Below are 25,292 nucleotides of genomic sequence, written 5' to 3'. Positions count from 1 at the left end.
TATATCTGCATATATATATATATATATATATCCCTAAGTAACCCTTTTGATGTTATAAAAGGGATGTTAAAAACTAATTCTTGCTACTTTTCTTTTATTTTTGGCATCCATGTAGTCAAGAAAGTACTGTTATTTCTCAACTTCAGGGTTACTTGTCTTGAATTGGAAGTAGAACCGAAACTATATAGATGGATTAAGTTCTGATTATACATTATTGATTTGGCAAATTGGAACAATTTGGACAAATTAAAATTTGAAGGTTTCTTGGCAAGAACAGTTTTTTAAGAAAAAAATTAGTAAATCATTTTTATATTTGTACATGGAATCTCCCCAACTCTTCAGTTATGGACCCAGAAGTGGCATGTGTCATCCTTATTATTTTGTATCCTTTACTTACGTTTATTGTATTTACATTCTTTCATAGGTCTTGATATTAAACATTCATTTTCTTCTTTTGTTGAATGAAAACATTACTGCTATTCAAAACTGGTTAGGAGATACAAATAATAAAAAAAAAAGTATATCCACACTTCCAGGAAATAATAGAATCCTTTTCTGTATTTCATTAAATAAAGAAAACTTAATAAAGAAAGTTGTTGTCAGGTGCCGTACTGTGATATTAATAACTAGTATAAATCTCTACCTGATTGTGTGAGAACTTTGTTTAGACAATTAGATTAATTCTTCTCATTTCCATTGAAATGTTGAATAAACTGAATATAAAAATTAAAATTTAGCAGTATATCACCTTTTATGGATCTTTTGAATGGTAATAATCACAAATTACTAGAAATCTTATATGTACTGGGCTTTTCTTGGGCATCTAACTTTTTTGTTAACTAGAATTTTAATTTATTTTTAAAGTCTTTTCCTTGGGCTTATACTGAGGTTAACTCGTAGTATCTCTAGGACGGGGTTGGTATATTTTTTAACATCAGTCTTCACCATTTATTGAGGTGTAATGTATGTAGTGTTTTAATCAATGGCAATTAATTAATGATTATTTACATAGAGGCTGTATTAAATATTTTAAGTTACAATAGTATTTTTAGTAAACTACACTGCAATGCGTTAAATGGAGTATTAGCAACTTTTTAACTCTAAAACATATCTTTATATTTCAAATCACTTTATAGATCATTAAGTATATTCACATGACTTTATGTGTTTAATAAATATTAAATGATTTCAGTGGACACTGTTAGGAAAAATAAAGGCTATCTACATAAATAGACATAATAGAAGACATAAATGGCATTACAATTCAAGCATGAATAAAGTACTATGGGCTTTTAAAGGAGGAAAAGATTATTTCTGCCCAGGGATATAAAGAAAGGCTTTCATATAGTATTGATTTAAAGAAATTTTGAAAGCTATAATGTAGATGGGGCTTAAGTACCACCCCCCCCACCCGAAAACGAGAGTCTAAATAAACGATTTGGGGAAGTTGCTCAAAGTAGTTTAAATATCTGATTATAACAAAATATTATGTTATTCATATGGTAAATTTGTTGTAATTATCAGTATACAGTTATTTTTAGAATAAGATTATTTTAAATGAAGTAGGCTATTTCTTAAGTGACAAAATTCCTCTAATTCCAGTTGAGAGGGATATAGCAATACTTAGGAGAAATCATAGACATTTCATCTGCCATAACTTCTCTTACTCTAGCATAGGGAAACTGGCAGGTTTGAAGAGGAGAGAGGGCAGCTTTTTTTGTTAAGTTTGTTTGGTTTTGCTTTTAAATCTCTTAACTATCATTGTAATTACACACAATGACACAGTGACATCATTGGTTTTTTTAGTTACCTGACCCCCTTTTCTGGTGTTACAGTCTCATTTTAACTCCTTAGAACCATGTTTATTACTACCAAAATCAATAATGCCATCTTCATCATTAATAATAATTTAGAAAAATATAAATATTAGTAGCCATTATTTGAAGAGACCCTTCTATGAGACAATAGGTATATATTTACAAGATACTTTGTTTTATTTAACCCACACTGCAGCCTCCTAGAACAATATTATATCCATTTTAAAAAAGGATACTGAGGCTCTTGTATAAGGCCTCAAAATTAGTAACTGATTAAGAGTCAGGATTTCAATCCAGTTTTCTCTGGCTGTAAAGTCTGACTCTTTCCATTGTCACCTCCTGTTGATTGCTATTAGAAAGAACTTATCTTAACCTCTCTGTATTCACCTGTGTGTGCTTAACTGTTCTTACACACTTCAGAGTCCTTCATACAAAGCACTATGCCTTACATTTTATCTTCCCATTGCAGTGTGGGGAATTGAGTATTTCTTTGGGAAAATACATTTAGAGTTCCAACTTACGAGAGAAGATAGTCTTTTAAATGCTACTGTAACATAAGATCAAAGTGAAGGTTCAGACAGTCCCTCCATGCTATCTTCTGGAAGGAAAACAATATAGTGAAAAATGTTATTATTATAAAATGGTAGGAAAATGGTTAAAGGGGAGTTAAGTATTTTAGTAAACTTAATTCATTAACTGATTAAAAATATCTCACTATACAATAAGTTTCTAGGATTACTTCTTCTAAATGATTCAGTTGTCACTGCAAACAAAAACTCAGCCCTTCACCAAATCCCAGAGAAACCTACTCAGAAAGCTGTTCTACTCTTCTGGTTCATCTTGTTTAACCAGTGAAGAATGGAAGACAAATTTTTGTTGTTTTGTAGTTTCCTTTTGAACAACATTGTTGTATGTAGCAAATTCTTACAAAAGGTGGCAATTTAAAGAAAATATAAAATTGTCAAGTTCTATATTTGTTGGAAAATAAACTTAGGTGCAGCAAGTAATATAAAGGTACATAGAGAAAGTATTGTGATATAATATTTATATACAGTCAATTGTTTTACAGTAGGTTTCCTATTTTCCTTTAGGTTGATTACATAGGAATTTTAAAACTTTTATTGCATAAAATTTGATATATGTAATTATATCATATATATTTAATTTTATAACAATAAGCACTCAGTAAGCCTCCACCCAATAACTAGAACATTCTCCCTACTTTCGAAGCTACCTGTGTGCTTTTTGTTGATCCTTATCCCTTGTATCTCCCTGAGAGCTAATCCCTATCCCTAACTTTTTTAGGAGAGAAACCTCTTTTTATTTTTATTCATACCCTGGAGTTTTTTTTTTATATTTATTTTTATTCATACCCTGGAGTTTTTTAATTAACTGGCTGATTTCAGTGGACCAATCAGTCATTCATAGAATAAATCTATGTACCCATTTTCTAGGTAAATTGTATTTTATTTTGTGTGGTATATGTGTAAACTCGTGGAATAAAATGCATTACTTCTCATATATTAGTATATAATTTTACCCTCTCTCTTAAATATAGGCAATGCTTAATTTATTTTGATTTTTTTTAGTAACAGGAAATTATTTTCTTCCTATGTCTGATAAACTTTTTAAATTATTTTTATATATATCTTTCTGAGACAGAATCTTGCTCTGTTGCCCAAACTGGAGTGCAGTGGTGCGATCCCCGCTCACTGCAACCTCCACCTCCCAAGTTCAAGTGATTCTCCTGCCTCAGCCTCCTGAGTAGCTGGGATTACAGGTGCACGCCACCACGCCCGGCTAATTTTTGCATTTTTAGTAGAGGCGGGATTTCACCATGTTTGTCAGGCTGATCTTGAACACCTGACCTGGTGATCTACCCACGTGGGCCTCCCAGAGTGCTGGGATTACAGGTGTGAGCCGCGGCACCTGGCCGAAATTTTATTAATGATAATGTATACACATTGAAATAAAACATGAATAACTTATATAAAAGTAACATTAAATGTAAATATAGTAAGTGAAAGTTTATCAAAATTTTCTGTTTTATAAAGAAATTGTGGATAGTTGAGATATGCCACATTATGCTATTAGTGTTTAAATTAAAATTTGATGTTTTGATGAGGAAATAAGTACTTCTGCATTTTTTTGAGGCAATGTTCTGGATAATTTGAATTTCTGCTGAGTGGTATTTGTTAGTAATACCGCCCCAAACTCGGCATATTCCCAGGAGACTCATCAACTTACCCCTCTGTCAATGGCACAATAGTTTTCCTAAACTTTCAAGCATACCTGATTTTTTTTTCTTACCCCATCTCAACACCTTTTTCTTTTTTTCCTTATTTTTCACCATCCCAATTTGAACTCTCTTTTCTTTTTGCTTCAACTCTTTTGTTTTGGTTTTTGAGACACCGTTTCTCTGTTACCCAGGCTCTAGTGCATTTGTGAGAACCTAGCTTATTGCAGCCTCCAATGCCTGGGCTCAAGTGATCCTTCTGCCTCAGCCTCCTGAGTAGCTGGAACCACAGTCATGTGGCACCATTCCCAAGTAGCTGTTTGTTTTTAGTTTTTGTGAAGACAAAGTCTCCCTGTGTTCCCCAGGCTGGTTGGTCTTGAACTCCTGGCTGTAAAGCAATCCCCCCGTCTCAGGCTCTCAAAGACCTGGGATTATAGGCATGAGCCACTCACTGTGCCTGGCTGCTTCAACTCTTTTAGATAGCCTCCTAAATCGGTTTGGTAGATGATAGTTGCACATTTTTTATTTGTTTATTCAGTACATCATTAGATCTTTTAGCACTCGCTGTGCTGGGCAACTTGATACGTTTTAGAGATACAGAGGTGAAAGACGTTTCTTCCTCAAGTATTTCCTGGCCTATGAGTATGGATGACAGCCTGGCATTTAGTAAAGTTTGTGAAAGGGCTGTGATAGACGCGTGCACAGGGCCTTTGAGAGCATGCAGAGACAGGCTCAGGGAGGTTGGTCTCACATATTTCCTGAAAAGATTGATGTGTGAGGTTGTATTTTGAATAAATTAGGTGAACCTGCTAAAGAAGGGAGTAGGCAGCCTGTTCACAGGGAGCCTGCTCTATCTTCCTGAGGGAGTGAGTACACCTGGTACTGTTGCAGTACTCTCTCCTTTAAGATCCAGTTCAGGTGCTGCCTCCTCCGTGGTCTCTACCTTCTTCTCTCACCTCTCCTTACTTTCTCTAGCCAGAGAGATTGTTATCTCCTTCTTTGTCCTTTCAATAGATCTTTCATATCTTATGGAGCTTGCCAGATTTCTCCCCTTGTATTGCAGTCATACATGTTGTGGCCTTCAGGCATTTGGTGACGTTTCTTAGTTTATCTTCAGTCTGTGCCTGGCACAGTAATTAATATTGCAGATACTTGTAAATGTTTGTTGGATAAATGGACAAATAATTGCATGACCAAGTAAGATTCTATATATTGAAATAGACGTGCTTCAAAGAGAAACCTATGACTGGCAAAGTAAATGAAAATTGACTAAGACTTCATCTTCATGTCAAATGGCATACAATAATTCTATAAATTAATTTCTAATTCACAAATTATTTCATAAGTTCTGTCATGACAAATTCTGCTTTATTGGAAACAGTTTTGTATAATTCAGTATTTTCTTTTTGAGCAACTACTTGCAAATTCTTATTGCTGCTTTTTTTTAAAACCATGTATTATAAAGTGGCTCATTAATGAGGGCTAACGTTCTCATGGTCTATGTGTCCATCAGCACCACTTTAATAATTCCAGACTCATGTCATGATTAAATTATTTTAACATGTTTGAGTTTAAAAAATTTTTGATCCATTCTACAGAGGTAACTGATTACTTACTTTTTCGTTTATTTTTTGACAAAGCTCATTTTTAAGCAGTATGGTGACACTTTATAGAGTTTTAGATGTACATATCATGGATGTTATTTGCTTAGAGGATGTTTGATTTTTTTAGTAAAGGCAGTTAGAGGCTAGCTGTTTCAACTGCTGTGTCTGTCGCTGAGAAATTTGGTGAGAGAGAGTGTACTTGTTTCTGTATTGGAAGGCTCTTATATGTTGAAAAGCACTTGTGTTCTCTCCTCAAGGAAATTTCTTGTGTGATATGTTGCAAGACACTGGGCGGGGGGGGATGGTTCATAATTCTATAGCTTTACAGTGCTAATATATATACTAAATTAGAGACATATTTCTGATAGCTAGTCCAATATATTTAATGTTATATATTACATTCTATTTATAGCTCTTACATATGAGAAAATATTCTTTTCATAAAAATATTCCTATCATATTTTTAAATGATGACTTAAAGACTTTAGTCATAGTGGCAATAGTGATTTGGGGAATTAGTGCAGGTGTACATTTTGGCAGTTTTGTAGAAATTGTATCCATGATGAATATTTTATTACTTTGATAAAATGAATTTTATATGCTTTAATACTAAATATTAATATTTTAGGTATAGAGAGAATTACAAACTTCAGACATACCTCTGAAATAAATATTTATTTATTACAGTTTTGTATAAATACATTTTAAAATAATCATATCATAAAATATATTCTAATTACAGAATTTGGGGAAATATGGAAAATAGAATGAGGGAAAGACACATTTGTAGTTCATTTCCCCCAAACAAGCACTGTTAACATTTTGTCACTTCCTTTTTCTTTAGAATACTGGACTAAAATAGTACAATTTTGTGTCCTGCTTTTTTACTTAAAATTATAAAATTTCCCTATGTACTACAAATCTTTTGAATTCTTAATAAGTGATTTATACTTCACTAAGTGACTAGAACACCAATTAATTATTTTGGTATTCTTAGTATTTTTTTTAAAATTTTGCTTTTTGCTATGATGACTGGCACTATTATAAACATTCTTTTGTATAACTTTTTTTTTATAGTTCTGATTAGTTTCTTAGGAAATATTCATAGAGGAGAATTGATGGGTTAGAGGATTAAATGTCATCGAAATTTTTCTTGCCTAATTACTTCCTGTAAATTTTGTACGTTTCCACCAATGACAAAGTATGCGAGCGAGAAATTGAATTTTAAGGAGTGTGATTCTAAATTTCAATTCCAATTTAACAAAAAATGCTTATTCACCATGTTCTGGTCCTTCTGCTAGGTGCCGGATAAATGAAGGTACAAAGGACAAAAGTCCCTCCTTTCAAGGTGAACAGACGTAAAGTCAAGTAAAATTACCACTCAGGTTGATAAATCTAACAATGGGAGAGTTTACTGGGTTCTGAGGTGTAGGAAACAACTGTTGGGTTGATGAGAGGTCAGGGAAAACGTCCTAGAGGAGCTGATGTTTGAATTGGCTTTCCAAAAGAATCAGTTTTGGACTGAGAGATAGGTAGGAAGAAAACAAGTTTCAAAGGATATGATGAAAAAATACTCATGAGAAGCCAGAATATTTGAAAGTACCAATAAAGACTGAACTTGAGATAAGCACTTTCTAACTCTTGGTGATCAACTTATCAAGTATAGAGTTTTATGAAAGCATGCAAAAACGGATGAAAAGAATGGGAATTTTTTCTTCCAATGAATCATTAAGTATAGCAAGAGCTGTTGGAGGTTCTTAAATAAGGCAGATTATGGAATTTTACAACACTGAAGTATTTGAAATGAACAGGTGATAAGAGAGGAATAATTAACCTCTTTCCTAACTCATATTTTGTTTTAGTGAGCCTTGGGGCAATACAAAAAGTTAAGAGTAACTAAGTAGAAAATAAAGGACTGGAGGATAATTAGAAATTAAAAAAAAAAAATCAGCTAGTACTTTAAAGTGCACTAGACAATCCAGTTTGTATTTATAAATAAGAAAAGGTAGTTCCTGTAGTTGCAGTATGGATTAATGACTGTTTAAAAAACTTCATAGGTTTCTGCTCAAATCCAAAACTAAGATGTCTAAAAATGGTACTGACATTATTAACTGCTTGAATGCCTGTTGTCAAGATAGTGCTTGGCACCCACCACAGGTATTTATTGAATACATGAAGGAATAAAATGATTCCCAAACGCTATCATCTTATGATTAATGAATACACAGGTGGCTGTGCGCGGTGGCTCACACCTGTAATCCCAGCACTTTGGGAGGCCAAGGTGGGCGGATTACGAGGTCAGGAGATTGAGACCATCCTGGCTAACACGGTGAAACCCCGTCTCTATTAAAAATACAAAAATTTAGCCGGGTGTGCTGGTGGGCGCCTGTAGTCCCAGCTACTTGGGAGGCTGAGGCAGGAGAATGGCGTGAACCCGGGAGGCGGAGCTTGCAGTGAGCCGAGATCCCTCCACTGCACTCCAGCCTGGGCGACAGAACAAGACTCCGTCTCAAAAAAAAAAAAAGGCGGAGGGGAAGAAAAAAGAGAAAAAGAGAGTTGGGAGTAATTCCAGGGATTTGTCAGGTCAAGGGAATTAACTTTGGGGATAAATAAAACCAAAGCTTATTTGAAAGAAGAGGAAAAAGACTAAGTAAGGAAGGGAAGGACTGATAATGCAAGGAAAGAGGGTAGTATTTATTGAGCACAGTTGAGGAGGTTGTGGGCATGAGTGAGAAGAAATTAGTTTAGGGAAAATGCATTCTTTTTCCTCAGCGAGCAGCAAGAGAGTGAGAAAACAGCACATACTGAAAGGTTTTGAGGTGGCGAAGAGGACAGTTACAGTTCTGCTGAGAAGAAGAGAAATAGAAGTGAGGTTGAGAAGTTGGATGGTCTTTGGAGATTGTAGAAAGGAGGCAACCAAGAGCATTGTGCAGTAGTAGTAACAACCTGAATCATTAGCAGCTTCAGGCCTTGAATCTAGCACCAAAGTGTCCAAAAATGACTCCCAGAACCTATGGCTCAGCAAGGTGAAACTGCAGAGATTCTGGCATTTTTAAAAGATTTAAGGAGAAAGGTATCTTTTGTTTACATTAATTTTTCTTAATTCACATGGCTAGTAATAATAGAACAACTCGAATATAAACCCAAACTAGCTAATAGCAAAACCCTTAATATTGTCATTCTATTATGTTCCTTCCAGGTTGCATCTAGCAGAGAGTTGAGGTGAGGGAGGCAGTTAGAAAGCAAAAAAATTGAAAATCAAATTTATGCTCTAGGAATAACTGCCAGAATGATGTCATTTTGGAATGTTCAGTAGTATATTTCTTTTTCTATCTGAAAGTGAAACCTGGGAAATCTTTAATTTACAATCTAAGTTTCCCTTATTACTTTTCAATTTCATTCCATTTTTCTGCATAAACAAAGGACTCAACAGGCACCTTTTGATGGCTCAGGGTTGTACATAGTTCTTATCAGTAGGAAAGTACTATTTATAGATAAAAATTATCATAGATCAGAAATAGGTAGTACATGCTATGAAAACATAAGTTGGTTCATCCTGGATGTCATATTACCAAAGTTGAATATGGTTCATCATCGTGAATATTCTATTTATTGTGCCTTGCTTACATTCCTATCTATATGTCTCTGGTTTAGTGACTGTGATGATTGGGACTTTTGGTTTGGTAAGTTTTCCCAAAAGCCATTGGTATTCCTAATGCTTTTTAAAAAAGTCTGTCTCTTTTAAAATTTGCTTTTCCAAGTTCACTACAAAGGCTTACTTTGCTCCCTGAGGGAAAAAAAAAAATGAACTCAATAATTGTTATTGAAGTAGGTGTCCTTAGTGGGTGTTTGATGTCATTTTTTCTTTTTACATAAAATGGTTTTTTCCACTTTATTATTCTTTTGCCCATTTCTTCTCTCATTACTATTACTATTGATGTTTAAAATCCAATTATTCCTGATTTTTCCCTTCTCTATCACACTATTTCTCACAAACAAAACAGTTTCTTGAGTTCAGACTTCAAAGTTCCAGAAGACATCTACTTTGTACCTTCCCTGGTTATTAGCTTTTATCTAATAAGGAAAGTTTGATATTTTTTATGCTGAAAATTTTGTAACCCTTGGACTTTGTTTATCTGGTTCCCAAGGGCTCTCATGTCTTATATTGTCCTCATTATGTCAGTCATCATTTATTTGTTCATTCATTTACTCATCTATAACAAATATTTATTGAGCAGCTGCTATGTGTAGGCACAGTTCTTGATTCTGGGGGTAGATTGGTAAACAGAGTTAAGATGAGAGACATGGCTAAAGGCATTTGGATAGATAAGTACCATGCAGTGCTATAAAGAAAATATAGAAGGGCTGTAAATTAGATAATGACCTCATTGGAGTTACTTTAGATAGAGCTGAGGATGAAGCATTTGAGCTGAGGCATTAATGATGAGAAGAAGCAAACCATGAGAAAATACGAAGAAAGAACATTCCAGGCCAAAGGACTAAGGTGACAGTGAGCTTGCACAGGAGTAGAAAGAAAGTCAATGTGGCTGGAATGTAATTAGCAAGGAGGAGAGAAGTACATGATGATGTTGGGAGGTAGACAGGGGATGGATTATGTAGTCTTTTAGCCAAGTTAAGGAATTTGGATCTTATTTTAAATGCATTGATAAACCATTTAAGGATGTGGAGCAGGGAAGTAATGTGATAGGATTTTGTTTTAAAAAATATCTCTATAGCTGCCATATGGAGAATACATTGTAAGCAAGTGTGAGTGAAAGCAAGACTATAGTAGTCTCTCTCCCCTTATCTATGGGGGATACATTCTAAGACCCCCAGTTGATGTCTGAAACTACAGATTGTACAAAACTATATATACTGTATTTTTCCTATACATACATAAATATGATAAAGTTTAATTTATAAATTAGTCAGTAGGAGATGAACAAGTACTAATAAAATGGAACAATTATAATAATATACTATAATAAAAGTTATTCTGTGCATGTAACTGTTGCCGTTTGAAGTGCGACAGCAAAACTGCATAAATTTTTTCTCCTTTTTCACAATTTTGTGGATAGATTTATTCTTACCATAGATCTTAGCATACACATTATTTTATTTCCTTATTAAGTGGAGAACTTTCATCTTTTCACTTAAAGGAAGTGAAAGCTTCCTTTGCTTAATGGCTTCTCCTTGGCATATTCCAATTGCCAGTATCACTACTCTTGCACTTTGGGGCCATTATTAAGTAAAATAAGGGTTACTTGACCACAGCACTGTGATACTGCAGCAGTCTGTGATAACTAAGATGGCTGCCAGGAGGGTAGCATAAACAATGTGCATCCACTGGACAAAGGGATGATTCACATCCTGGGCTGGACAGAGTTGGGTGTTACAAGATTTTATCATGCTTCTCAGAATGGCATGCAATTTAAAACTTATGAATTGTTTATTTTGGAATTTTTCCACTTAATAGTTTTGGACTGTGGTTGACTGCAGGTTGCTGAAACCTCAGAAAGCAAAACTGAATTAAGAGGAGACTACTATAGTTAGGAGACTCCTATAGTTAGGAGACTCCTATAGTTAGGAGACTCCTATAGTTAGGAGACTCCTATAGTTAGGAGACTCTTGCAGTCTATGGGAGATGTGAAGGTGACATTAGAAGTAGTGAGAAGGATGGATTTTCGAGGAAGAAATTTAGTACTTGCTGATGGAAAGGTTGTGAGGTGTGAGGGAAAGTGAGGAGGCATGACTACTTGATCTACTACTAGATCTACTAATAGATGATTACCAGTCAAACCAACTGTCAAATGGTGGCACTGTAACTGAGAAGGGGAAAAGTAGAGTATACTACGATTGAAGTGGGAAATCAAGAGTCCAGGTCTTGGCTTAAATGTGAGATTTATTACCCCTTACCTATTAGCAATGATTCATCATTCTTACCTCTTCCTCTCCCTCAAACCCAGGCAACCACTTATCTACTTTCTGTCTCTATAGATTTTATTCTGAACATTTCATCATACAATGTGAACTTTTTTTTTTTTTCTGACTGGCTTCTTTCACCTAGCATAATACTTTCAAGGTACATCCATAGTATAGCACGTGTTATTGTTAAATAATATTTCATTATATGGGTATACCACATTTTGTTTATCAGTTCATCAGCTGAAGGGCATTTGGGTTATTTCTACTTTTTATCCATTCTGACTAATGCTGCTGTGAACATTTATGTCCAAGTTTTTTGTGTAGACAAGTTTTTATTTCTCTTGAGATATACCTAGGAATGGAGGAAATACTGTACATACACATATTCAAGAAATACAAAGGAAACAGTTTATAAGATAGTACTCCATAGTATAGTATAGGAATCAATTATTACTAAACAGATGAATTTGCATTATAACACATGTGCATATAATTAATAGCCAAGGAACTTGCAATAGTTTAGATATTTTAAAGTGTGAAAAGGAAATGGAGTGAAGAGGATGGAAGGGGTCAAGGGCTAAAAAACTGCTCATTGGGTACTATGCTTAGTACCTGGGTGATGGGTTCAATCATACCCCAAATCTCAGCATCACATAGTGTATCTTTGTAAGAAACTTGCACAATATCCCCTGAATGTAAAATAAAAGTTGAAAAAACAGGACATGGAAGTTGAGTTTCAGAATAGGAAAGTAGATTATGACCATTTTCACTTTGTGAATGAGAAGAAGTATTATATCATGTAGGAAAGTTTTTATTTAACCATGATTTTAAATTAACTATGCCCGGAGTTGAAAGAAACATCTATTTCATGTCAAAGAAACATCAACCTATTATTGAATGATCTCTTTACTCATGTCAATTATTACTAGAAAGAATTTGGCATGGGAGCTTTATTCGTATCATAGACTTTTGTTAGACTATTGATGTGGATGGCTATTTTTCTTTTAATTGAGTGGAAAGTTTTTTAAGTCTCATACTGGATCCACCCGTTCCTGTTCCCCTTTTGTTGGCGAGTGCCTGTTTTTGCATATTACTTGCTGGGCTGTGGCAGATACCCACAGCCTATTGACACTGGCATAAAATTTGCTAGGCTTTTGCTTTTGGGGTAGGAAGCTGTGCTTGGGATTAATAGGGGTCTGAGGACTGAGGAGAAGTAGATTGAAATTGTCTTTCACTAAAACCTGGGGTTAGTTTGATGGTCAGTGTGAAGTTTCCATTTTAATCTTTCAAATTGAAGAGTACATTTAGGATTCATTGAAGACCTAATAATGCAACACCCTGCCTTTCTTTCCAGTGAAATTTGAATGTTGAATTTCAGTTCTTTTGCAGCATTGTATTTTCTTGATCTGCCTGACAGAACAAGATTAACACATCTATGAAGTATTTCCATTTACACTGTTGTTCTAAGTGTTCTGAACAGTAAGGAATTGAAAAGAACAAAGAAAGTATTTTTTGAAGGAATATTTGAATTCACAGTTAATATTTATTTTACAAATCAAAACCCATTTGTGGGATGTGTTATTTATTTTTGTATTTATTTAAAATTTGATGTATATTTCCAAGTGAGTTAGTAAATATTGTTCCCCATATTACATCATTTATAAAACGCTTCAATTAATTTTTAAAACTAGGCTGGATTAATATCCTTTTAAAGCCTTTCAGAGTTGACTCTTCCCCCAAAATTTTCAATGACGTGGGAAAATTCATATTGGGAAAATTTCCCTTAATATTTGAGTGGTGAATATATACTAATATTATTTCATTGTATTTTTAGTGATATATTTAGTATATGGAGATATATACATACATAGACAGGATTCTTAAGAAGGAGATACAGGAACCATAAAAAGTTATGTTTTGCCAGAATTATGTTTTGCCAGAATCCACTAAAGAGGATAATAACACATTAAAAACATTTTTTGCATTCACTCATTGTGCAATATCCTATTTTCATTTAAAAAAAAAATCAGGTTGGTAAGTCTACTGGAAATATGAGACTGCTCAACTTTCCCACACATTCTTTCTCCCTTGTGGGTTTTCATATGGGTATATTTAAACAGCTGCATGAAACCATTATTTGTGGAGGATGGATTGGAAGGGAACATTTACAGACCATCTTGTATAACATTTAGGTCTTCTTTAGGCAGAACCATCAGAGGACTAAGTATAGTGATTTTTATAGATAGGAGTTTATTATTTCATCTAACTTACTTTTTCTCACAATTTTTTTTCTTTTTTCAAAGAACATATTTAGATTCTTCACTCATTCTTGTGGGGTTGTGCTATACAAAACTGTGATTTATCACTTCTTTTATAGATGATTGGAAACTTTGATTTCTAACCTTAGCAAGATGACCGTAGGCAGTTTGGTTGACTTATTGTGATTTGAAGAAGCCTATTTTGAAGTTGTGAGAAATAATGAGGAAACCTGAAAGGCACATTGTCTTAGGCGCATATTTACCATGTGACTATGGCTTTCCGGATGGAGAGAACAAGTTAAAATTAAAATGAGTGGTTCTAGACCTTGCCTACATTCATTGACCCAAATGAGATCTCTTCACTCCTTCCCAATCCATATTCTCATTTACTAGAGAGCTTGATGTTTTGTTTTGGATCTAGTTCCAATTTTATTATTATAAAGAAATGCTATCTTTAAAGATAAACATTCACAACCAGACGATACGAAATGTTTACTAAAGCATTGTAAAAATGCTATTATACCTTAATGAAAATATAAAGGACAGTGAAGGATAGATGCAGTTAATAAAGTTTTTTTATATTATGGAAAATATTTGTAATATAAAATCCACCATTTTAACTGTTTTTAAGTGTACAATTCAGTAGCATTAAGTACATTCACATCGTTGTACAACTGTCACCAATATCTATTTCCAGAAATTTTTCATCTTCCCTCACTAGAACTCTATATTCATTAAGTGATATCTCTCTATTCTTCTCTCCCCTCAGTCCCTGGCAACTACCCTTTCACTCTGTCTCTGTGAATTTGACTACTCTGGGTACCTCATGTATGTGGAAGCATACACTACTTGTCTTTTTCTGTCTCATGTGTTTTACTTTGCATATCTTCAAAGCTTATCCATATTATAGCATGCATCAGAATTTTATTTCTTTTTAAGGCTGAATAATAGTTCATTTTATGTATATACCACAGTTTGTTTATTCATTCATCTGTTGATGAACACGTAGGTTGCTTCTATCTTTTGGCAATTGTTAACAGTCAAGATTTTTTGGATTTGTCCAAAAGGTATATATGATTATTTTATATATATATATATATACACACAAAGGTATATATGATTATTAAATTGAACATTCTAATTGGATGAAATGAAAAGAAAGGGTATCACTGATAGAGTTTATAATTTTGATTTCTTTATTGTACACAGGAAAGTGCAAGATCATTTTACCCCCAAATACTATTATTATGTTGTAAACTGCTTACTTTGAATGTTCTATGACATAAATAGAGAAGTTGGAGTATACATCATGATGCATATTTATTTACCTGAAGGGAAAGATGGAATTTTTCATAATGTGCATATTGGATATTCTGATGAACTCGACATTGCCAGTTCTGAACTCTCATTTATATTTTGAGTTCTTAGTGTATGATAATGTGATTTAATGAATCATGAGGAACCAGAGGGATATTTTTGCCTTTTTAAACTTTCAGCTTTGTAGTATACATTTTTTCTTTAGCCCTTCATTTGTTTTTTGTAATTGTTTTTCACTTAACTAGTTTTATCATATTAGTTTTAATATGAATGAAAGGCCATAGTGTTTGTTATGTTTTCAAATATGAAATACCCTGTACATTGCATTGCAGTGATATGGGGTGCTGTCAATGTCCTAGACTTGCAGGGAATCTATAAACTTCATTAAACTTTTATGAGTACTAATTTAGAAAGATATTAATGTGGAATACATGCCATTGCATTATCTGCTTCTTCCTGTGTTTCACTTGATTTAAAACAATACAATACAACACAACAAAAACAAACTTTGATGAAATCCAGCTGATTAGCTTTTGTAGTAAGTTGCCTTTCTACATTAGTATATTTTAAATATTGAAGTATGATATGCACAGTTTTGGTTTCTGGGACTAACTAGTTGAAGGTTATAGGGTTTAATATGTTTCTTTGTACACTCATTGTCTAACACTAGATATAGTAAAACTGTATTCAAAATATACCAGCATTGAAGAATAGCATCTAAAAGTTGGATTGGAGTAAGTTGGATGACTTGGAAGAATTGATTTTAAGATGGCAGTAACATCAAATACACTTTTATATAGTTGTGGAGATGTTACTGGGTGGAATTTTTTTTTTTTTTATTTTTTTTTTTTTTTTTTTTTTGAGACGGCGTCTCGGCTCTGTCGGCGCCAGGCTGGAGTGGCAGTGGGCCGGATCTCAGCTGCACTGGGCAAGCTCCGCCTTCAGGGTTTACGGGCATTCTCGCTGCCCTCAGCCTCCCAAGTAGCTTGGACTACAGGGGGGCCTGCCACGCTCACCCGCTAGTTTTGTTGTATTTTTCAGTAGAGACGAGGTTTCAGCCATGTTAGGGCCAGGATGGTCTTAGATCTGCCTGACCTTGTAATACGCCGTCTCGGGCCTCCGCAAAGTGCTGGATTACAGGGCTTGAGGCACCGCGGCCCGGCCTTTTTATTCTACTAGTGAGTCAGGTGGCTATTTCTATTTGAAAGTGTAGGTCTTAGATTTCAAATTCAGTATGTGGTTGTAGATTAGCATACTTCTTTGTAAAGGATTTCCCATCTATATTCCTTGCTGAGTAGTCATATGAAGATGATGGAGGCTTTTTAAGTCTCTCTGATGGCTCCAACAACGAGGATAAACAAGAGGATATTTTTTTTTATTTTAATCTGATGTTCAAGTATTAGGTAGCTGGTCTTTTGTAGAAGTTATGGAAAATTCTTATTTTTTGTTGCGCATTTGCAAAGATGGACATGATAATATATCTTGTATACAATTATACTTTAATGCCATTTGGCTTTTATGCTGGCTACTCTAGTCTCCTTTTTGTTTTTGCTTTCTTCCAAATTGTTCACATTAAATGCGCACAAAAATTCTGAGGCACCTTATTGTTTCTTACAAAATTGCTGTTCTTTAAATTCCTAGCGTATGTTTTAATTTTTTGAACGTTATTTTATTACTAGAGCTAGAAATACATAACTCTTCATCCTGTGCATCTCTCAGTTATTGTAAGAATGCAGTGATTTATTATGAAACACTGTAAATTATAAGCACATATAATATCTTTTTAATGTCTGTAGTTATACATAGTGTGTTATTGTCAAATTGTGTTATGTTGTTTGTTTTTTGAGAGCAGGGTCTCACTCTGTCAGGCTCCAGGTTGGAGTAGCAGTGGTGCAGTCTCAGCTCACTGGGCAACCTCTGCCAAGAGATCTGCACCTCAGCCTACGAGTTGCTGCGACCACAAGGCGGCAACAGCCAGCACAGCAGCCACGCCCGCTAATTTTTGTATTTTTTTTTTTTTTTTTTTTTTTTTTTCTGTAGACGATGGTTTTGCCATGTCTGGCAGGCTTGTCTCAAACTCCTGACTCAAGTGAACAGGCTGCCTTGCTCCCAAAGTGGGCTAGGATTACAGTGTGAGCCACCATGCTTGCCTGTACAAGTCTGTAAAAGGCAGAATTTTTGTATGTATTTGCGTTGTAGCTTTTCTAACTGGGGCTTATTATCATGGCTATTGATATTGTAGTTTCTCGGTGCAGGGGCAAGCATTTTATTGTGTCTTGTTTGTGTTTTTTTACTTTTTAATGTTCTTGAAATATTTCCGTATCTGTCTTAGCTCATTTGGTGATTATAAATTTAGAAGTTTGCATATAAGATAGTAAATATTTTAGATGCATTTGGGTTGATTTTTCTGCTTTTTTTTTTTTTTTTCGCATTTTTCCTAATGTTAGGAGTAAATGGTTTAAAAAATTTTTTGAGACACTTTAGAAAGATTAAGTGGAATGGTCATATTATACTTTTTCTTTTGGTTTTTACTTTGTATTAATATGAAGGCATATATTGCATTTAGAGAGAGATGAACACAGTAAAATGTTTTCCCATCAGCCTTTCAAATTTGTTGTATCTTGATTGTGAAAGTGTTGTCATTTTAATAACTAGTCTAGCTAGGCTGTCAGCTAGTTCTTGAAATAAGGAAGCTGCTTGGGCATTAGTGCTTGGACCTCCCACTCTCTTGTTGTCAACAGATAACACTGAACAATTTGAACTATTTGATTTACATGCTTGTTAAGTAATCTGTGTATATGCCATCTATTTGGAAAATTATTTTGAAGTGGATAAATCCAAAAGTTACTATAGGAATAAAAAAGAACAATGTAAACATTCTACTACCTTAGAATGTAGTAGAATATTATTTTGTAAATTTGTAAATTGTGATTCAAGAAGTATTTTTTATGACCTTCCTTTCCATTTGTACCTTCTGAACCAGATCAAATGAAAATCATCACAGGGTTTTTCATGCCCATTTAATGTTTTATTTTAGAAAGAGTTAAGGAGAAAAAAAGTAAGTTGAAACAACTGAACTAATTTCTTATAACCAACATTCAGAACAAAGCTTTTAAATTACTCTTCATCTTCTGTGTTTCTTAGGGATTCCATTGCACAGATTTTATTTTATGCCCTCAGTTCAAAGCTAAAACACATCAACTACCCCTATTATTTAAAACATATTTTCAACAAGAGAATTTTAAACAAAATATCTTTTCTTTTATTCTGTTACAGAACTCAGGTGAGAATCCTTCTCATATTTAAAAATGGAAGTAATGTTTTCCTTAAAATTAACATTTTTCTTGTTTAGCTTAAAGGCAGAATGGAAACTTGTTCTCATTTGTACATATTTGGCCTACCCTTTGGCTTACCAATGGTTGAGTCATGAGCAAAATTGGTTTGTGTATGTATTTTACAAGTCAGATGTCAAGTAATAACCTTATAAAGAGGCTCATTATAATTAGGTACATGTATCACAGTTTACTCATGAAGAAACTGCCATTTATGTAATTTCAGAATTTAAAAGCTACATGCTTGAGCAGAGTCTATGTTTCTGTATTTAAAAAAATAAAGTGGATTTTATCTTTGTATTAAAGCATGTTAAGTAACTATATCTGCTTTTACAGTGATATCAAAGCATCAGTAGAAGGGCAAATCAATTTCTGATAATTTCAACATTATTGGTATTTAATTTGGAGCCATACTTATTCTTGATAACTTGACATTTCCCTTTGAGGATATTTAACTCAGTTAACTCACAGGCTGAAAAGAAGTAGAGAAAAAACCCAGATGTTCGGTTTAGCAATTAAAAAAGGATTTGCACTTCCTGAGAACAGTTTTTTAAATTAGACAGCATCTAGTTACTCCTGGATCTTTCATTTGTGGTGTTCATGCCTAGACATTTTAAAACTAACTGAAGTAAAAATGCTTACTCAGGAGAAAAGACACTGAGGACCAAGACTCCTTTAATAAATGCAAGACAACTGTTATTACAGAACATAGGAAAGTATTCAAAAGATTTCTTTTGAAATCATTTCAGAAGCTGCATTAAATGGTTCTTTCATTCCTGATTCTGGTTTGCTGAATATCACTATTAGTCATTAAGCACATTGCTTTATCATTTCAGTTTCTGTCTCTGCACATACAACTCTAACCCCTCAAGTTCTCCACTAGTCTACCTCATCTTTCCCTTCAAAACTTCTCCAGGCGCCAACTTTTTGTTAAAGCTGTCCCATGCAAACTCTTTTATTTTATATTCATTGCATATTTAAATTAATTTTTACCCCGTGTTCATTTGAAAAGATTTGGAAATTATGAAATAACTGATCTTAAGTCTTTTTCATTTATATTGTACAGTGCTTCTAGTAGAGCATATATATATTCCTAATATATATATTTTGATAGGATGTGCTGCATAGATGAAGATGAGATAACTATTAGCTCTAAATGAATAGGCATGAACTTTTCAGGGAGTAAGAGGAGCTACAGAAAATTCACATTTAGCTCCTTTTATTTAAATAATATGTAAAAAGTCACACTTCTTAGATGACTTAAAGCTGCTGTAGTTATAAAGTACCTAAATTGTGAGTGCAGGACTCGTCATTGAATTTACTCCTAGAGGTCTTGAATTCATGCATGCCGATTAAAATATGTAAAAATATGTGAATTATCGTGTAATTGATATCATAGTGAATTAATATCATTTTGATTAAGGTCAAATTTGTTAAGTTTTACTGAATTCATAACAGCTCAACCAATAATATTAGAAACACTGCTGCTGTCATGTGGCAATGCAAATATTTTGACATTAAAAAGGAGTGCAGGACAGGGAACGGTGGCTTACACCTCTAATCCCAGCATTTTGGGAGGCCCTTGCAGGAGGATCACTTGGGGCCAGGAGTTCAAGACCAGCCTGGACAACATAGGGAGACCCTGTCTATACAAAAAATAAAAACTTAGCTGGGCATACTGGCACATACCTATGGTTTCAGCTACCTGGGAGACTGAGGTGGGAGGATCACTTCAGCCCAGAAGTTTGAGGCAACACTGAGCTATGATCACACCACTGAATTCCAGCCTGGGCAACAGAGCAAGACCCTGTCTCTTAAAAAAAAAAAAAAAGAGTGCTGATGTCCCAAGAGTCTAGACACCTGCTGGACTCTAGTTGCCTAACTTAAAAGATGAGAAACCCGGGCCCAAAGGGGTGAAATGACCCACCTCACATCACTCAGAAAGTGTTTAACATAGAACTAGATCTGGTTCCTATGGCCCTGTAATCACATTACTTCTCTATACAGCTTTGGACGTAACAAAAAGGAATGAAGTTTATGAGAGAGGGCCATATAAAAAGAGCAATAGGCCGGGTGCAGTGACTCACACTTGTAATCCCAGCACTTTGGAAGGCTGACACATAGTGTTGCATGCCTGTAGTCCCAGCTACTCAGGAGCCTGAGGTAGGGGATCGCTTGAATCTGGGAGGTGGAGGTTGCAGTGAGCTGAGATCATGCCATTGCACTCCAGCCTGGAGGACAGAATGAGACTCTGTCTCAAAAAAAAAAAAAAGAAAGAAAGAAAGAAAAAGAAAAAATAGCGATAACCCTGGCTTAGATTATCTTTTATACTTTGAAATGTTTTTTCATCATCAGGAAATAAAATGATAGGAAAACTTGTTTAATGAAGATAATGTTATATAGTGCTTATGAAGATAGTTTCACCTATTGCACTATTAATTTGTGATTCTTCAGAAACTCAGTAATAGCAGCAGCATCATTTGAATAGTGCTCAAACTTTTGACATTATTTTCCAATTATGATTTTATTTCTTTAGAAAGCCTGAGAAATAACTAGGGAAGATTTGGTGAGTGCCTTTTTAGACCCGGGAATGCTAATACACAGAGTTATAAAATGAATGGCCTGCGGTCATTGACCTTCTTAGTTCTCCTAACCCTTAGTTCTATTTTATGTCCATTATCTATGTTTTACTTTGTGGCATATCTTTGATTTTCCTGTTGCTTTAGTGAAAGAGCAGATATATGGGAGAGAGGTGGAAATGCTAGTCACTCAGTTTGGCTTTTCACTAGCACTTCTTGAAAATATTCAGCTGGTGAATATTGAAATGAATGACAAATAAAATCTGAGGGTTTTATGAGTTTCATTTGAAATATGTGATGCCAAAGTAACTGCTAAATAAGTGACTTTGTGTTTCTGGTTACAAGACTCTACTAGTTCAGTGGTAAGTCCTATAGCCATTGTATAAGTTGGTGAGAAAAGATGTAAAATGTGGTACCTGGTATATTGTGTGCACAGGTGATATAAAAATAAACAAAGGTAGAAAAAGTCAAGTCATGCATTCACTCTACAGAAGGAGAGTCAAGTCAGTGAGTTGAACCAATGAGCAAGTGGAAGAAAGTTGCTGTGAGGGAAGTAATTTAAACAGTAACAGTTTCATTCTTTTCTATAGCCAGGTGAAGGAATTATAAGGCCCTAAATTTCCGTGAGTTGGGGTAAAAAAAAGTTTTGTATGGTGCAAAATGTCTCAGTCATAGGCTTGGCTATGTGAATGATATGATTTTGGTTCCTTTGTAGTTTGGTCCTTGATAAACCTGATATTCAGTGTAAATGTTTCTCTAAAAATATGTGTACATTGCAGTTTGGTAGAAGATGTCTTTCTACCTATAGTAAACGTTTTTATAGGATATATGGTTAATACTCTCTATGAGTACCTTAAAATATCTCGAAAATACAGGAAAACGTTTCTGCTCTGGATATAAAATTATTTCATCTCAGGAGACTTCCTATCCTTACTGCTCTCATTTTAATTCATCATATTACTTTGAAGAAACTACTATTGAAACACAATACATGAAAACAAGAAGTGAACAGAACCATAAAATGAGGAGCTTAGAAAAAAAATTGACAATAAGTATGTTGTTGAAATGAATTCGCTATTAATGCGATCTGAAAAGTTAAAGAGTTGTAGTCAACCTTGTGAATTCATTAATTAATATAACAACTTTGTTGAGCACTTACTGTTTTTTAGGAACTGAATATACCAGGAGAACAAAAGAGTTTCTATCTTTATAAACCTTATAATCTAGTCGTGGGACATGGACAACAAACATACACCTAAGATGTGTACGAGTGTTAATACATATGTCTTGGTCTCTTTAAGCTGCTTTAACAGAAAACCATAGACTGGGTGGCTTATAAACAGCAGCAATTTATTTCTCTTGTTAAGAGAAATCTTGTTAAAATCTTGTTAAAATCTTATCTTAAGATTTAAGATTTTAAGTCTTATCTTAAGATTTTAAGATAAGATTTTATCTTAGGATTTTATCTTAAGAGCATGGTCAGCCAAATTTAAGCAGGGACATAACATGATCAAAATTTAAAAATTGTTCTGGCTTCCCTAGGGTAATAGGCTAAGGAAAGATTAAGAACTGTGGAACTAGTTAGGAGACTATTGAAATAGTGCAGGAAAGAGATGATGATGATGACTTAGACGGGAGGTTGTTTGTTAATATATAGTCTACTGTTATTGTGGCTGCAGATTCAATCCTGTGTCTTTCCATTGTCCATTTAAAAGCAATTTTACAAATATCACTTTTTTAAAACAGTAATTACAATGCCATAAGAGGTTTTTTGTTGTAAGCTACTGTGGCAAGAAATTAGTTTTAGGTAGAGAATTGCATGTGTACTTAGCTGTCATTGTATTAGGACTGTTCTTTGGGAGACTTTTATTAATAATGAATTAATAGTGAAGGTTTTATAAGTAGACTCTCTTGCACTATAGTAAGTGTTTTCTGTCTATTATCTCATTTGATCTTCACAAAAATCCTGTGACATATGTGCTGTTATTATTTCTATGATAAAAATAAGAAAACCAGGGGACTGAGAAGTTAAAGAACTTCCCAAGGTAACAAAGATAAAAAAGTATGCATCAGAATTTGAACCTAGTTCTTTCTGATACCACAACTCAAACCTTAAAAAAAACTAATATACCATTTATTGAGAAACTACTTACATATAATCAAATGCACAGATCTTAAATGTATTCAGTGGATTTTCACAGTTGCATACACATATGTAGCTACCTCCCCAAATTAAATACAGAATGTTTGTAGCACTACAGAATGTTCCTTCATGCTCCTTCTGGTCAGTTTTCCCCCAACATCCTCCTACTCTGCAGACTACTATCTGGTTTTATCACCATATGCTAGTTTTGCCTTTTCTTGGACTTCATGTGAATGGAATAAAACAATCCATAATTTTTGGAGTCTCATCTGTGTTGTTACTTATTGCTTATTCTTTCTTATGACTGAAGAGTAGTAGTATTTTATTATATCAGTATAGGTCCATTTCACCTGTTTTTGAGGGACATTTAGATTGTTTCCAGTTCTTAGCAATTTTATGAATAAAACATCTATGAGCATTTATGTACTAGAATATGTTTTCATTTCTATTGGGTAAATACTTAGGAGTAGAATTTATGGATTGTAAGGTATGATGTATGTTTGCCTTTTTAAGAAGCTGCCAAACAGTTCTCTGAAGTGGTTGTACCATTTCAATTTCCTACCAGCAATGTATGGGCATTGCAATTGCTATATATCCATACCAGCATTTGGTACTGTCAGTCTTTGTTTTAGCCATTGTAGTGAGTGTGAACTGGTATCTCACTGTGGTTTTAATTTGCATTTCCGTAAAGACAAACAATGTTGGGTACCTTTTAATGTGTTTATTGGCCATTTGTATGCCTTTTCTTTTGAAGTATTTAAGACTTTTGCCTTTTAAAAAATGTGTATTATTTGGATTTTTATTGCTGATTTCTAAGAATTCTTTGTATATTCCAGATACAAATTCTTGTCAGATATATGTATTACAAATATTTTCTTCCAAACTGTGGTTTGCCTATTCATTTCTCTAGTAGTGTGTCTTTTGATGAGTAGAAATATTTAATATTGATTGAAGTCCAATTTGTTTTGTCTTTCATAGTTAACTGCTTTCTCTTTCCTAAGTAATCTTTGCCTGCTTCATAGTTACAAAAAATTTCCTCTTGTGTTTTCTTCTAGAAGATTGACTTTAGCTTTAGATTTCAGTCTTTGATTCATGTAGAATTTACTTTTGTGTATACTATGAGGTAAAGGATAAAGTTCTTTTTTTTTTGTTTTTTCATGTTTTTCCAGTTGTTCCAACATCTATTATTCCCTATTGAATTGTTTTAGTGCTTTTTTCAAATTAATTGGCTATGTATGTGTGAGTGAGTTTCTGGACACTATACTGATAAATTTGTGTATTCTCATGCCAATATCACATTGTCTTGTTTACTGTCACTTAATCAGGAAGTGCATTTCATGCTTTTTCAAGCTAGTTTTATCTATCTGACCTTCTTTCATTTTTATATAAATTTAGACAGTTGTCAATTTCTTTAAAAAATAACCTGTCCTGATGTCTGTTTGAATGGCATTGAATCTCTAGATTAATTTTGTGAGAATGAACCTATTAATTATGTAGTCTTTCCATCTGCATACATGGTATTATCTCTCATTTATTTCATAGCCCAGAATAATGCACAAGAAAGAACTCATGAGCAAAGAGTATTTGATCAATTACCTCTAACAAACATAGGGTATCTTCTCTCTTTTAAAGTCTATTTAAACATCAATTCTCAGAAAATATGCATTTGGTGTTAAGAGAGGGTATCTCATGTGAAAGTGAGTGAGCTATTCTTCCTTACATCAAGAGGAGCAGTTAAGCCGGGCACGGTTGCTCACGCCTATAATCCTAGCACTTTGGGAAGCTGAGGTGGGCGGATCACGAAGTCAGGAGATCGAGACCATCCTGGCTAACACGGTGAAACCCCGTCTCTACTAAAAATACAAAAACTAGCCGGGCTAGGTGGCAGGCGCCTGTAGTCCCAGCCACTCAGGAGGCTGAGGCAGGAGAATGGCGTGAACCCTGGAGGCGGAACTTGCAGTGAGCCGAGATTGCGCCACTGCACTCCAGCCTGGGCGAGAGAGCAAGACTCTGTCTCGAACAAAAAAAAACCAAACAAACAAAAAAAAAAGAGGAGCAGTTAAACTTCAGAACTGTATTGG

At 34.2% G+C, this 25,292-nt stretch overlaps 1 protein-coding gene across 34 annotated transcripts in view; it reads left to right on the top strand.

Annotated features, from left to right (window-relative positions):
• Positions 1-25,292, top strand: part of CAMK2D (calcium/calmodulin dependent protein kinase II delta) — a 329,629-nt gene that overhangs the window by 7,131 nt on the left and 297,206 nt on the right. Inside the window, exon 3 of one of the 34 annotated variants that reach the window (XM_017847973.1) lies at positions 116-732. The exons of the other annotated variants lie outside the window; for them this stretch is intronic. Coding sequence (XP_017703462.1) covers positions 116-161 — 46 coding nt within the window. The 3' untranslated portion in view covers positions 162-732. Of the gene's footprint in view, positions 1-115; positions 733-25,292 lie in introns of those variants that run through there. 34 annotated transcript variants of the gene reach the window in all.

This window comes from Rhinopithecus bieti, unplaced genomic scaffold (genome assembly GCF_001698545.2).
Source record: "Rhinopithecus bieti isolate Rb0 unplaced genomic scaffold, ASM169854v2 scaffold_947, whole genome shotgun sequence".
In the NCBI taxonomy this organism is placed as follows: Eukaryota; Metazoa; Chordata; class Mammalia; order Primates; family Cercopithecidae; genus Rhinopithecus; species Rhinopithecus bieti.
Note: the sequence above shows the minus strand (reverse complement) of the source record. Positions and strands in the feature narration are given on the sequence as shown.